Below are 16,610 nucleotides of genomic sequence, written 5' to 3' on the forward strand. Positions count from 1 at the left end.
ATTTGTGTTTAGCATTTCAAAAAAATAATGATGCTTTGACCAGTTTTGGAGTATTTGGACCTCATCCGGACAACTAAATGCTTTTCGTATCTAATCTGAATTAAATACAACAATTTTGCTACTACTTGGTCAGTGAAAGTCTCCGCGCGCAATATGATTGACTTAAAATCCAAATATAATATCGGTTGTGTAATGAAACAAACCGTTCTAAAGACACTTTTGTCTGTCCGTCTAGAAGTTTAAGATGAAAAAACATAATCTTTCGACCGGTTTCGCTCTATTTACATCTCATTAGCACAATTATATGCTTTTATAGTTTCAAATCTAAATAAAAGATATTTGTGCTTCTATCAGTTGATATAAAAAACAAAGCTTCCCAAAGGTAGATTTTTATTTAAAAATGTACAAATTTTTCTTAAATAAATAAGTATAAATAGAAATCCATTCAATTTTCGATAAAAAGATGGGGATCAATTCAATAGTATAAATATTCGTACTTAAAAATAAAGAAGCTGACATAATATATGAAAAAAATTGAACGTACAAAATATCCAGGCAACCATGGACAAGAAATAAACGAGTTTGTCAAGAAAATACAAATGTATTTGTGAAAATATCTCGTCCTACATTCGTATAATGTCTATCTAGTGTCAGAATTAAAGCCAGAAGACTATCAAACAATAGGTTGTTTGATCATTGGGCCCTAGATCAGTTGGAAAGCGACTCTACAGACTCAATTATATCCAAAAACATCCACAGTTCGGAACGGTTTACACGTCTGGTAACAAAACTGACCTTGATGTTTCCAACCGTAATGGCAACCAAATTTCATTTGACCTTTAAACGCACTTGGTGTGAAAGCTGCGGTAACAACCATGGACGATGAAAGTGCGTTAGATTCACGACCAGATAACCGTTGGCAATAGTGAGTACGTCGTTTTGAATAATCGCTGCGCACTATCTCTGCTTCAATATCACGAAAAACGACAACCGTGTTGTCATGTAGTAGAAACTGATTTTTTTTAGTCCATGGTCACGTATGTCGAGCGTCGGTTGTTTCACTAAACCTTATTCCTTCAAACACAAATCTAGAGATCGCCCCAAGTTCAACCTAGATCGTTACTCAACTTAATCAGTGATTTATTTGTGAAAAAAGAAGAAGACCGTAACCAACCATGACAAAAATTTTATTTCAATGTTATGCCATCGATTATTTATGTTGAAATCACTAGTCACTAATGAAGTGATATCATAAAGGTCACTACTGTTTGTGTTATTTATGACCTATGACAAGCTATTATCGAAAAATTGACCAAAATATATTGATTTTTTCCATATTATATCAGCTCCACTTCTAATAATGTTTCTGATAAATTTCTGAACCAATTCAAGAACGTATAGGAACATGATTTTATAATAATTCGAACCGCATCAGCACATTACAAAATTTCAATTCATTAATAGAAATATCCGAAAAAAATCTTTTAGGCGTGAAAACGAATCATTCTAAATATATCTAACAACGTTTCGAGACTTCACTACATCCACACTCTCAATTACATCGTGGTTTGTTTCTTATCTGAAGAGGATAACTTGGTTCCGAAACGCTAGTTAGAAGGTGTAATTGTGAGTGTAGCGGTGTACATAACCTAACAAATCACGAATTCATTTATACATTTCTACAATTTGTTTGGACCTTTTTTTTAGTCAATTTTTATAAAATCTGGCTACATATTTAATTGCCTATAATAAATTAACGCATAATACTCCTAGAGGCGAAAATACTGCTCCCACAATACCGATTACTGTCTGCATTATTAGATAAGAGTTTTCCTCGCATTCAGGCGCCAACCTATAAACAATTCGCGAAATTAATTCCATCAAAATACTCATTAAAATAAAATATCGTGTCTATAATTGAACTATTACTAACAATGGGGAGACCTTTGAGGTCCCAGGATTGCTAACTTTATGATAAGGCTTTTCTACTATGTTAAATTAATTGATTTTCTTCTTTGTGTTATTGAGAACCAGATTAGTGATTCCTAAAGTGGCTCAGGTGAACCCCCAAGGGTTCACTGAAGACTCGATAGTGGTCAACGTATCCATTTCCATAGCTACATCAGATCTTTTGGAAAAACGGCACCATAGGAACCAATAATATTTTAAAGGAGAAAAACTTGGGAACCTCGGAGGTACCTGTGATTGGGCCTACCAGAGTTTTAGCAATATTTCCACCTCCTATTTTGAGGGTTTTGACTCATCCAACTTATCTGTTATCTATTTCTACTTTTCAATAGTCTAATACGATCAGAAATCTTGCAGGTTCAGTTCCAGTCAGTCGTTCAGTGACTCAAAGCTTAACCAGATCCTCAATGATTGCATCACCCAACTTCTAGGTCCTCTGTGATTGTCTTAGTTGCAGTATTATCACCTCCTAGTTTGAAAGGTTTGTTTCCTCTGAATCCTTTGCTTAATATTTTCTATTTCCAATAATTTAAAATGATCTTCAATCTTGCAGGTTCAGATATTCTCATTGGTTGAATAACCCCAAGCTTAACAAGGTCGTCGATGATTTCATAAATCAACTTCTAGGTGCTCTGTGATTCTACCAACCAGAGTTTATGCATTAGTTGCAGTATTTCCATTCCCTAGTTTAAAGTTTTGTCTCCTCTGGCTTGTTTGCTTTATATTTTCTCTTTGAATAATTAAAGAAGATCCTGAATCCAGCAGGTTCCCATTCATTCAGCGATTGAGGGGCTTCAAAGCTTACCAGGTCTTCAATTATTTCATTAACCAACTTCTGGGTACTCTGTAATTGTCTACCAGAGGCTTTGCCTTAGGTGTAGTATTATCACCCATTAGTTTGAAGGGTTAGTAACATCTATGAAGGTTTTTGCATATCTGGTTCTCTTCCATGACTTGAGGTGATCCTAATTCCTGCAGGATTAAGGTTATGGTGTACTATTCGCCTCTCATTAGGAAATATCTGTCCCTTATATAGCCATCGAGATTCCCAGAATTTAATCCTTTGGACTTTTTTTGTAGGGATACTCGAAAAGCAAAATTTCGATTGCAAATTTGAGATTTAACTACAAGTTTTTCACTTTTTTATCATCCTGTAATTAATGATAGATAAAAATTCGATATTTGACAAGTACGAGAATCTTTACATGAAATAAGAAAAGTTACAGGGTTGTTATTAGAGAATATCAACGATTACGTCGTATCTCTAGATTGGAACCTCCTGTATACATTATTTGAAAAATTACACTATATTTTTATTTGACTTTTTTTACTAACCTGATAACATTTAAAAACGCTACGTTGAAAAAATACCCGCTCGATATCATAAAACTGGCCAGTATAATAATATATTGCCAGTCGTGCGGAAATAATACAGGCAAATGTTTCCTGGGATAAGCGTTGCAAAATATGAATAGAGGCACGAAAACGATCATTCTGATTACTGAGAGGAGGGCAAGTACAGAAGGACGAGGCCTCTGAAAATAAAAATAAAAAATTATTCCCATAGAAAATCCTATCGATTTCATTCGTGCTAAAAGAGTTCAATGTTTTGTTTTTTTTGAATTTTTATGATAAATACTGAATTTTATCAAGAAAATTTTGTCAAGGCAAAAATTTAGGATCATAAAAATATCCAAAAAAACTGTCATTATATTTATTTTACTAAGAATTACTGTTTCTGAGATAGAGTGATTCTAAAAAAATATTATGACTTTTCTTTCAGATAATTTTACGATCTACAATTTTTTCTTAATATTCTTTTAAATCATTATTTACCATGAAAATCTGCCCCCTCAACAAAAAAAAATCAAAATTTTGACGTTGAAAAACAGTTTTATCAGTCTGAGCACTTACCTCTGGTAGCAAACCCATAAAAAATTCAATTCTACGGAAATTTTGTTATTTTAAATATCAATTTTGATTTAAAAGTCACCAAATCATCACCAAAAACGTTTTATTAATATTTAATTAACCTTTTGATCACACTTCGTTTGGTAAAATAATTGCAGTAATATTTAATTAACCTTTTGATCACACCTCGTATAGTAAAATAATTGCATATCCAAAAAAATTGACCCTCGTATTTATGGAAATAATTTAAAAAATATCGATTTTCAATTTTTTATTTAATAAATTTATTTTTCTAATGAATTTTCAATCATTCATATCTAAATAAGTATCACTTCTTACGTATTTATTTTTTGCATACGTAACAAGTATTCAATAAGAAATAACAGTTTTACGTAAGCTGATTGTATAAAGAAAAGAAAATTGATAAGTTGTGTCGTCAACGTGACATTTTAAAACCACATGCGGCGACATTCACATTCGTTATCAAAATGTTTTTATAAATAACATCTAGTGAGCATATATCACGATCAGTGATATTTTCCTCGAATATTTTTTTAGTATACGAGGGGCAGGTGATAGTAATATAATACTAATCTCGATAGATATTGATTTAACTCAACTAATATCATGATAATAATTCTACATGGTATTAGAAAATATTATAATATTATGATGGAAGTTTAAATACCGGTTGGACTGATTAAAATAAAATTCGATTGATTTTGAAACGATAATTACCTTGTTTATAGACGCAGCTAATACTCTTCCAATAATACAGCAAATGTCACTGAATAAAAACGTCACTACAGCTACATAGTACCTTTCTGTAACAAAAGTAATGCCAACTTAACAAAATTATATCAAAAAAGTTCCGGCCGTCACATGATCCTTCATGAAATGACATTTACCAGAAATGATCATCTGACAATGAAGATTCAAGTAGTGTTCTTCGAAAGAAAAAACAACGTGAACATCATGGTAAAAATAATCTCCTGGACGGCCAAGAGAAGGTGAATGACTGTATCATCAAGTTGAGTGCTATTATTAACAACTATCATCAACAGAATGGTGTACTACATTCGGAAATCCAAAATTAATGTCGATGAGACCCTAAGAGAATTCTTGAAAGAAAAAACAACATGGACATCATGGTACAAGTAATCTTCTAGACCAATAAGATAAGGTAAATGACTGTATCATCAAGATGAGTGCTATTTGTAACAACTATCATTAACAGAATGGTGTACTACAGTGAAAGACAAGAATTAAAGTCAATGAGAACCAAGGAGAATTATTTAAATAAAAAACAACGTAGACATTAAGGAAAAAATAATCTCCTGGACTACCAAGAGAAAATAAATGGTTATATCACCAAAGAGGAGTGCTATTCCTAACAAATATCATCAACCGAATGGTGTACTACAGTCGGAAAACCAGAATTAATGTCTATGATACCTAAAGAGAATTCTTCAAAGTAAAAACAACGCGGTCACCATGGGAAAAGTAATCTCCTGGATCACCAAAAGGAATGACTGGATTATCAAGAAAAGTTGCATTCCTGACATCCATTTTCAACGAAAATGTATACAACACTAGAAGATCTTTAAAAAGAACCATATTATCAGGAGCTACAGCATCCAGGTACAATATGAAGTCATTGTCAAAAGGTTCGTGGCTACAAAAATATTAACCTGACGCTATAAATAAACGCCTTTTGGTACATCAGGACCCCAGAGTTGAATTATAAAGAAACGTCGCCTGGAGAAGATTCAGAAACTGAAGATCCAGCAAATACTGACCTACACCAATTGTCTACTTCACACTATTGCCTGAAATTATTTTAGTGATTGAAATTGTTGTCAAAAATATTTACCTGTAAAATTCGTCTTAAATTCCGATACAACCAACGCGGCTATAGATGGATGGGTTGGGACGTAAGCGAGAGCCCCAGCGATAACAATCACCAAACTGGACCAAATTTTTTGGGACGTAAACACGACTTCTTTGAACGTGATCAAATCTTTTTTGGTGTCTTCTAAAGCGTTATCGATTATGGATCTATAATAGGTTTGTTGATGGATGATGTGGTAGAGCATTAAGGTTAAAGTGGTTAGAAGCGTTCCGGAGACGAAGTAGACTAACGCTGACGATTCAGATGAAGTACCTGTAGTTAAAATAAATTTCAATATTCATAAAACTGATTTTTTTTGTTTTATTCACCTATGAAAAGTGCAAGAACTTGGAGAGCCGAACAAAAAATGCCACCGATTCCTTGTCCTATGAGAAAAGTCTTCATGTAAATTGGAGGAAACTTCGCCAAAAGCGCTAAGGAGCTTACTTGGAATAACGCAAGGACTCCTATAACATTAGAAAATATACATATGACACCCTGTATAATATATATCGTTCAATATCTACCAAATGAATGCCAGAATAAAATATTTTAAGCATTACAAACGTTGTTTATCAATAAAAAAAGAAGAAAACTAATAAATCACGTGATATTGAAATTAATGAAATAGAATTACAAATCGTGTCGGGTATGTAGCCGCGCGCAATACACTATAAAAGGTGGTGGATGGCTCCATCTATCGGAAAATTGTCGTTTCAAATGTTTCCAAAAGAAGTTTTCTGTTACTAGACATAGACGGTACTACCAAAATCACAATTGATAATTTTATCGTTTTTTTTGTATGTGAATCGTTTCTAAAAATTTATTATATTCAAATTTGTTTGAATAATTTTTGAATTTTTATATTAAAATGTTTTTATTTATATTCTGATTTTTCAATCCTTTTTTGAAGTATTAATGAGTATTCAATCTAATTTTTTAGCATATGTGATATTTGTCCTATATAAAAAGTGCGCAATTATTACAATAAGTAATAAATAATGATAAAATTATCAATTCCTTACCATTCATTACCGCTAAAATTGCCATGGTAAGTGCAAAAAATCCGGTTTGCCCTGTGAACATAAATTCAAAATAAAATATTTTTTCATCAATATTTTAGTATGCGAATATTAAAGTGATTAGAATAAAGTCTAATAAAATGGTGGCGATAATATTCCTTGACAATTTCGTGTAAAGTAAACCACACACGCTTCGGTTTGCCGGGTACGTTATCTGTACAGGTTTTACCGCGCCAACGTACACCTCTCAGGCGAACCGTAACGTGTATAACACCTATAAACACAGTCAATTTGGTATAAAAGACAGAGAAACCCGTTGTGATTCGTTTGTGAGGGAGATAAGTGAATTTTTATAAGGAATATGATACATTTCAGTCGTGGCTCCGATACAGGTGACATTTTTTTCTCTGAAGGGTTGATTTTTGGCGCAGAGTCATAACCAGAAGGAATTTGGTATAAAAGACAGATAAACTCGCTTGTCGGGAAAATTGGGGAATTTTCATATGGAATATGATGCATTTTAGGCATAGCTCCAGTATAGGGAAAATTTTTCTCTGCAGGGGGGATGTTTTGGTGCAGAGTTAAGATCAACCCAACGTACACTTCTCAGGCGAACCGTAACGTGTATAACAACCATAACCAGAAGGAATAAATGACAGAGAAATTCGTTTGATTTGTGTGTGGGGGAGATGAGGGAATTTTTATATGGAATATAATAAATTTTAGGTATGGCCCCGATATAGGGAACATTCTTCTCTGCAGTGGTAATTTTTTGGCGGAGGGCTGGAGTTGAAGTGCTTTTTTTGGTGTGGCGTTTAATGACATATAATAAAATAAAATGGCTCGACGAACCCGAGATCTTTCGGGGTCTATTGACTATGCGTAAGGGTTCAACTATCATTACAGGAAGGTTTCCTTGAAATACCCATCTATCAGTTTTCCAAATGGCATTTTTATACATAATAATATATACAGGGTGTGACAATTATTACAATACATTATCTAAATCAGAATATATACTCACAATGATCCGTATCCATTTTGATAAAAGCCGTTGATACAACGAAACAAATTGCTAGGATATACAGGGAAACCAAAATTCTGATCTTCACCCTAATTTTATAGGCAAATATCACTGCTAGCGTCATGCATATCACTGTCGGTATTGATATAGCTACATTTGTCCCCGAAGCGAAATTCGATTGTAGAACTGACCTGTGATTTGGATCGTTTGTTTCAACAGTAATATTCCGAAATTTATACATCCAGTACTAGAAATAAATACAACATACTAAACTAGTTCGAAGTTATAAATTCAATGGAAAAATAATTCGTTTTTATACTATGGACAACAAATATCGTCCATTAAGATGTAGTAGATCTTGAAAATCAACTGACACATCTGGACATAAGTCACACTAAAGCAATAGAACAAAGTACGAATATAAAAAGAGTGAACAACTAAGAGAAGTCATCAAAGTTAAAATAGAACTAAAAAAACAGCCAAAAGGACTGGATGGAGATGTTAAGAAGCAACTAAGACAAATATTGAAAATAGACTAGACGAACTAGACCAGAAGACACCAGGATATGGAAGATCTTTAAGCAGCTACGAATCATCAAAGAAAAAGGATCCCAAACTAAGGCATGTATCATGTAGTAGGAGAAATGTCCACAACAAAGATGATAGGATGACAACGGCCAAAATGGAAATTTACGTCTAATGTGCATCATCTGGACCGAAAACTCGAGAGGTACCAAGCAAACTTAGTAACACCTACGACCCCTTTAAATACCTACTGAAATAATATCCACATCCCCAAGATAAACCAAATACTGCTGTCGCCTCTGGAAGGAAGAAAATTTTAGGAAACTGTATACCTACTTGACGACAAGAAGCATCAATGGAGAAGACCCACGAAAAGAACGTGAAAATAACAAGGAACAAAATCAACTGGAGCAACAACAGAAGAAGAGTGGCTGGATCACCAAAAGGAGTGGTATTGTGGTAGCCATCCTCAACAAAATGATGTACTACAGTTGGGTACTTATAGACAAAAAGACGACTGAGGAAATGGTCCTTATCCCTACATTTGCAAAAGAATGAATTACCAGGTCATACACCTGAGAGTCATTCTGGGCCAAAGATTGATGTTTAAGAACCACGTTGAGTACTTGTAGACAAGAAGGTGAGTGGGAAAACGGTCCTTATCCCTAGATAGGAATAAACTACCAAGAGCTATAGCAAGAAATTCCAAGCCCAGTAGAACATTATCTTGAAGCAAGTTCTTGGTACATCTGGACATAGAATATCTACCAAAAGTTGAAAGGAAATATACAATAAATAATGGATAATACCGCTAGATGATTCGAAAAACCGATAACATAATTTCTATTGTCATTTCTTGATACAGGGCGGACTTTCGTAACTGTTAGTTTAGAAAGTTTCAAAACTTTTGAAATAAAACTGAATACGAAATCTTCCATATATCTTAATTCTCAAAGAAGTTGTTGTCCGAGGGCATTCACTCCTCACGTGAAATATAACCAAGGAAAACGCTACTCCGCATTATTTTAACAACAAAATTTTATTAGACACGAGTCAAAACACTGGTTCATGTATCACCATACCGCCTTTATGAATATTTAAATGCCGGAACGTGCTTAGATCAAAATACACTCGACTTTTCGTTCGGTTCTGTCAAAACAACCTTTTATATCGTCGATAAATATACAGGGTTAGTTAAAAAGTGTATTTAGGTTATGAGGTTTTCGATTCAAATTATAATATTTATATTCTTATTTTGATTAGAATTTGGAATTTTTTAAAATTAATTTGAAAGCTCAGTGTGTATGTAATAATAAATTTGATATACTTACATCGGTGGCGGTCACGAAGAAAGAAACTGGTAACAAATGCATAATTCCAAATACCATGAAAACTGTATGTGAAAGGTAAAATTTATCGGTTTCCATGGCATTTTTTTTGAAAACTATGTTCAATTCGGCGTGTCCTGAAAATAATTCAACTCGTTAATGTAAAATATTTGTTCATATAAATTTTATAACGTTGTTATTAGTATCTCAACAAGAACTAAATTGACATTTATCATAAACATTTTTATTGCCCGGGATATTTATGAACAATCTCTTTGACATTTCAACTTGATTGTTCACAACTAAGATAATACATAAAATATATATAAATATACAGGGTGTTCCCAGACTACATGGAAGAAATTCGGGATTAAGTAGACGACGTGAAAATAATGCTGTTATATGAAAAAAAAAAATTCCTCATACAGTTATAGGCCTTCAAAGTTGCTAAATCAGAGCTTATATTAAAATATATTTCCTAAATTATACATTCGAACAGGCAGAGGCGGCTCATGTCCAATGGTTAACAATCCATAACTTTTACAGGGACAACCTGTACAATCTAAAGACAGCAAAAATTAATTTTTCAATCGATTTTTTAACAAAAAGGTTCTCTTTGTTTAACTCGTAAAATTTATGGTTTGGGAGAAATGCAGATTTTTATATCTTTATAAATTGTAATTATTTATTGAAAATACAGGTTGATCGTAGCTTACGAGAAACAGGTTTGTCTACATAAATAAAGTACCTAAACTAGTTTCCATTATTTTTTATAAAATGATTTTTTAAGAAGTGTCCTATCAAAAAAGGTGGCGAATGTCAAAATCGGACTATACGAACATCAGCTTTAGAGCAAAATGTCACTACAATTGAACGCATTAACGACAACTATTCATAGAATAGTTTCACGTCTCTTTTTATTTGATAAGCTGTAGGCTAACCAACTAATTTTTTAATTTTCAATAAATAATTACAATTTGTGATAATTTTTTTCAGAATGTTTCTTTATTGCGAACGGTTTCCTTGGCATGTACAACGATTTAAAAATCTACGAATCTCCTTCACCATAAATTTTATCAAGTTAGACAGATAGTAACTTTTTGTTAAAAACTCGATTAGAAAATTCATTTTTGCTATCTTTAGATTGTACAGGTTGTCCCTGTAAAAGTACTCACTCCTGAATTTCTTGCATCAAATCACGGAACAGTCTGTATATTTAAAACAAATTATTAACCAATTTCTATCGTTATAACTGATGTGTAAACTTTCAAATTTAATAAAAATATGGCAACGAAACCAGTATCATTTTAAATGTAGTCTTTGAGGAAAATAATTGGGAATCTTGACTTTAAGATGACGGTTTATTAGAAACTTAGTCTCTAGTTCATCCCTGTAACTTTTAAATAGGTCGATATTTGGGGATACGAGGGGATAAAGAAAGTAGATAAGAAGCGAATCTTTCTTTTTCAATAGAGAGAAAGATAGATATTCGTTGGATAATTTTAAGGTGGGATAAGGGATATTTTTATATAGAAGGAAGGTTTGATGGAGTTGGTCCTGATATAGGAGTTGGTCCTGATATAGGAGTTGCTCCTCTGCAGAGCTCTCTTTTTTAATAGTAGAATTCCACTTTTACACCGCTCTGTCTATTTTTAATATCAACTCTAGGATACCGACTGATTCGAGAATTAACAGTGTGTTAATACAGACGTCATTAATCAACATAATAATACATTATTTTGAGTATATAAGAAAATAAACAAAAATATGTTTATAAATTATTCATACCAAATTACAAAGGACTTACCCATATTTATACAACTCAATTCAATGACACATGACTATCCATTGACAACTATAAACAATTTAGTCATTTCTTATTGATATAATTAGTATTTAATTGCACATATTTCATTCGAGTCCAACACGATGAGTTTCTCGAATAAAATTTCATTGAAGCATTTACGTATTCAGATTTCATTTATTTAAATAATATATTGTATTATGAGATAATTATTTTATTTTAATTTTTATGATGTTAAATCCACACATCATGTTATCATAATGATTAGAAAAAGGAAAAGTTGTATATTCTGGTTTATCTATATACTTGTTCTAAGCCTCGGCTTTCAGTACCTTGAGCGAATTAACTTTTATGGTTTCAATTGGCTCTTGGGCGTTCTAAGAAGCGGATTTTTGAGTTTCGAGAAGAAGAAAAAGTTAAAGGCAACCAAATCCAGCGAAGACGGTGGCTTTTGTTTCGTGTTTGGCCACAAAATTGGTCAAAATGATACTGGAATGTGGTTAAAAATATACGAAACCAAAAAACGGTTCTTTTCATCAAAAAGACCGTTTCTGAAAACAAAAAAACGGTTTATTTCTTCAAAAATACCGTTTATAAAGACAAAAAATGTTTTGTTTCCTCAAAAAGACCGTTTCTAAAGATAAAAAACGGTTTGATTCTTCAAAAAGACCGTTTATAAGGACAAAAAATGTTTTGTTTCCTCAAAAAGGCCATTTCTAAAGATAAAAAACGGTTTGTTTCTTCAAAAAGACCGTTTCTAAAGATAAAAAACGGTTTGATTCTTCAAAAAGACCGTTTATAAGGACAAAAAATGTTTTGTTTCCTTAAAAAGGCCATTTCTAAAGATAAAAAACGGTTTGTTTCTTCAAAAGGACCATTTATAAGGACAAAAAATGTTTTGTTTCCTCAAAAAGACCGTTTCTAAAGATAAAAAACGGTTTGTTTCATCAAAAAGACCGTTTCTAAAGACAAACAACCGTTTGTTTTATCAAAACAATCATTTCTAAAGGCATTTGTCTTCTCAAAGAGATCATTTCTTAAACGGTTTGTTAACTTAAAAAACGTCGTTTTCAAAAACAAAAAACGATTTTTTTTTCTCAAAGAAATCATTTCGAAAGACATAAAACTTTTTGTTATCTCAAAAAGACCGTTTTAAAGACAATAAACGGTTTGTTTTTTCAGAAAAACCAGTAACGGTTCGATTTCTCAAAAAGATTATTTCCAAATACAAAAAAAGGTTAGTTTTTTTTTAAAGAACGTTTTTTAAAACATATGACATTAAACGTCTCTCCATTTGCATAAAAATTGAAATACACTCTCTCTATAACGTCAAAAATTGATTCCAACTATTTTAAAAACAATTAAACTCAAATTTCAATTAAATTTGTTGATTCAAAATGATAAGTTTTTCATTATTTTTATGTTATTACCTATTGTATCTTTCAAAGTAGGACGTAATGATAACTTTCTATAGATACTGACCCAACAGACGTAAATAATTTTATTTTGAACGACCTACACTACTGGTGAAATTCATTTATACCAGTCCACTCGATAAATTAACAAAAACATTCAAAATTAGCTACTTTTGCCATTGCTGTTGCTTCCAATAAGTCTTAATTAGAATATAAGAAAACCGAAAAAATATTTTATTGAATTCTTTACGCAGTTATGACTATCACACAAACACACGTATTGTTTACACAGAAATACTATTTATCTACAATCTACCAAAAAAGAAATCAGAGCCATTTGGCATTAAGAAATAGTTAAATATAAGAAAAAACAAAAATATTATTTTTATTATTAAAAGTGGATGGAAACATTTTAAACAAATTCTCCTCGTACATAAAGCTTTATTTGAATAACGTATACTTATTTTATTTAATCTAGACAAGGTGTAATTTAATGTATGCTAATTTTTACACCTACAGTTCATGTTTTAGCATTAATTTATTTTTTTTATTTTATTGCGAAAATAAACAATTATTAAAATCAACTAGCAATCAATAATTCGTTTAAGAACTTTGACCTTTTTGTAATACTAATTCGTGATACAGTTTTTATAGTGAATATTCATTTAAAAAAACGTGCTACATCATTGTTTACCAAATTATAAATTTTACATAGTATACATTCCAATAATGACGAAATATCTGAGTAAACATAAAAATAAGTAAATGCAAAACATCATAAAATGAAAAAAAAATTATAAAAAAACTCACCATTCAGTTTTACTTTTTCTTCTGCGGTACCCATACCTTCTATTATACCAGTTTTTGTCATTTTCGAATACTATTTTCAATTACTATATATATTTATCTTGATGTTTATTAATTTCGATTGCTACTTCTTTTATTCACTGTCTGCTAACACAATTCCTACACGATATTAATAATTCCATTTGATTAAAACTTATTGAAATTGACGAACTTCAATTTGTTTGATCAACTAAAACGTTAACCACTGTATTGTTTATTCTTACGTTTGCAATTCAATAAATAATACTACCAACGTAATAGCAATAATAACAGTGTTTTTACACATTCAGGAGAATCTCAAAAACGCAAGCATATCAATAAATGTATATACCTACATACACTGTGTCTCCAATAAAATCTCCCTCAACATTTTGAGCATATATTCAGCATAAATTTAGAAGCACCCCGTATACTAAATTAATGTGAAAGTAGAAAAATATGAAAAAGAAGTAGAAGAGTAGAAAACCTGATGATTCAGAATAACTATAACCAACAAAATCCGAGGATGATGAAATTATTTTAAAACTGCAGTAAGACGTAAACTTTTTTAGAATCACTCGTAAAATGAGTTATATTAAATAGAAATATAACATTAAATTGCGTAATATCAATAACCTTGGTATTTTAATTAATCAAATGTGAAAAATATAATCTAAACTTACTATCGGAAAACTTAACCACACGCCGGTTTCGAATATCGAATTTCTTGACACTGGTTACGATTCACGCTATTTTTGGCGTTACGAACCACAAAACGTAATAATGAATATCTATTATAGAAAAAACCCATCAATAAACACATTTATAACTAGTTACACATCAAAAAAATCGATTAAATAATACAACTTCTAGTATTTCACGTGCCATGTGATACAGAACACGTGGTAAGATGTATAACCTATTTTAACACTTTCGCTAGCCACTGGATTTTAAATAGAGTGTCACTGACATAGAATCCTTGGTTGGCAAAGATACAAAAATCACCTACTGATTTCAATACTCCACATTTACGTTGTTTTTTTTTTTCGTGGAATACGCAGTATACAGTGAAACAAATATTAGTCTAATTTTATCTTATTATACAGGGATAGCTATGTCATATTTGAATTCAATGCGTTAGGTTATGGAATGAAAAATAATATGTTGGCAACTAATATTTTTAAATCTACTTTTTTTATGAATTTAACGTTATTTTGCATTCGAAACATTGACAAAATACAGCGAATTTTGTTAATATTTTATTGGGTATTTTATTTGTTTAATTTTTTTATCGCTTTTTTATGAAAACGAATATTCAATTCTCCCTTGTAGATATTATAATGAGTGTTTTATAATACCTCATTTGAAAGCTCTGTTAATGTAGTATTTAGTGTCATTGATCAAGTTTTATTTCTACAGGGTGAACAAAAATATTGTCAGTTCAAAAATTATTCAATATTTTAGGTTAAAGACAAATATATACACATAAAAACAACAGAAATTTATTCAAATATTTTGTTTATACTAAGTTATGGGGAACTTTTACTATGAAAAAAATAAAAGTAAGTCAAGTAAAATTTGATTAAACAAAACATAAATGTGCATTACACGTCTTGAAATTAATCGATTATGAAGCACGTTTTTTAAAGATTGTATCATAAAAATTGTACTAACCCTTAAATAAATCCATGTTTGCAAATTCCAACGAACTATTAATATAAATCCCTCCAATTTTTAATCACTTTAAATCTTCATTGTTTGCACAATATCACACAAATTACTTCGAAACGAAGCGACGAAAAAGAACAAGCATTATGCTGACAATAATTATTTGATTCGACCAACACGGTAATTTGACCGAACTTAAGTCGACACCGTATGTTGTATCATGAAAGAAATTCAATCTTTAAAGGATAACAGACACGAGGTAAAACAAGTTTCTATATATATGAAGTGGGAGGTGCAGAAGTTATTCATAATATCTTTAAAGGATGTAACAAGATCAATCAGGCGGATAGTTCCTGGAAATACAGGTAAACGATCTAGCTGATGACGAGACAGCTGAATATTTTATAGATCAGTTTGTAGTGGTACTTTTGCAATGGTGAAAATCAAAACCAAGATTAGGGAGGATGAAAGAAAGAGGCACTAGTAAACTTTAAGGTCTCTATGTACCAAAATAATATAAATTGTATACAATAATTCTAATAATCATATATATACAAATTTTTGAGATGAAAAACTTGGGAAAAAACAAATTTTTATTATGATATTCACGTAGAAGGTGATCTATCGGTCAATATAAATACGCAAATTTTATAACAGACAAGACTTAAAATCAAGTCGATTCAAAAATATAAACATATATAAAAGTCCTAACAGATAAAAAAAAGTTCACGGTTGGAACGCGTTGGAATTTTGAAAATTATCGACGTTTCTTCTCCCCCTTTGGAGCCATTATCAAGAGAAGTGATCCGATTCCGTGGTCTCAATCTGCCTACTCCACGCAACGAATTACCCCTTTTTACTGGTTGATTCCAAGGCCTCAATCTGCCTACTCCATGGAACTTCACCGAGGAAGTGGAAAGCTGAACTATCGAGAACACTGTTGACACTAACTCAATTACTGCTGGTCTTCAGCTAACTGGTTAGGTAGACGCCTGGACGTTGCAATTATAGGTGATCTATTGGCTTTGGGTTTTTGGCCAGTGTGAGAAATATATTATTGGCGGGAGTTTTTAAAGGAAATGAGAAAACTCTGGCTATCGTCCCTTGTGTTCAAATAGTTTGGACGTTTCTCTATTTCGACAGCTTCTCGAATAATCCTGGACTTAAAGGAGCGGAGTGGGGCGATGGTTTTGTTTCTATTGAAATCGATTGTGTGTCCGGTACGGATA

At 31.7% G+C, this 16,610-nt stretch overlaps 1 protein-coding gene across 5 annotated transcripts; it reads right to left on the minus strand.

Moving 5' to 3' along the window:
• Positions 1-355: 355 nt before the first annotated feature.
• On the minus strand, positions 356-15,635 carry LOC130446115 (equilibrative nucleoside transporter 3-like). 5 transcript variants are annotated; one of them, XM_056782198.1, is made up of 10 exons: positions 15,388-15,635; positions 13,699-13,924; positions 9,673-9,806; positions 7,817-8,063; positions 6,796-6,846; positions 6,100-6,237; positions 5,753-6,043; positions 4,618-4,703; positions 3,304-3,503; positions 356-1,852 (listed from the first exon to the last, which is right to left on the minus strand). In XM_056782198.1, the coding sequence occupies exons 2-10, from the start codon at positions 13,757-13,759 to the stop codon at positions 1,744-1,746; spliced, it is 1,317 nt and encodes a 438-aa protein (XP_056638176.1). In that variant the 5' UTR covers positions 13,760-13,924; positions 15,388-15,635; the 3' UTR covers positions 356-1,743. The 5 variants fall into 5 exon arrangements, with proteins under 5 accessions (XP_056638176.1, XP_056638177.1, XP_056638174.1 ...); XM_056782199.1 differs by having other exon boundaries at positions 13,699-13,854; positions 15,388-15,628; XM_056782196.1 differs by lacking the exon at positions 15,388-15,635 and adding an exon at positions 14,397-14,895.
• Between the last annotated feature and the right edge of the window lie 975 nt (positions 15,636-16,610).

The sequence above is a fragment of the Diorhabda sublineata genome, chromosome 6, assembly GCF_026230105.1.
Source record: "Diorhabda sublineata isolate icDioSubl1.1 chromosome 6, icDioSubl1.1, whole genome shotgun sequence".
In the NCBI taxonomy this organism is placed as follows: domain Eukaryota; kingdom Metazoa; phylum Arthropoda; class Insecta; order Coleoptera; family Chrysomelidae; genus Diorhabda; species Diorhabda sublineata.

Bases quoted from the DNA above. Each gene is read 5' to 3' on its own strand.
- LOC130446115 (XM_056782198.1), bottom strand. From the start codon at position 13,759: ATGACAAAAACTGGTATAATAGAAGGTATGGGTACCGCAGAAGAAAAA. The intron at 9,807-13,698 runs GTGAGTTTTTTT...AATTATTTTCAG, and splicing joins AGAAAAAGTAAAACTGAATG to GACACGCCGAATTGAACATA. The intron at 6,044-6,099 runs GTGAATAAAACA...TTTTAACTACAG, and splicing joins AGTTCTTGCACTTTTCATAG to GTACTTCATCTGAATCGTCA.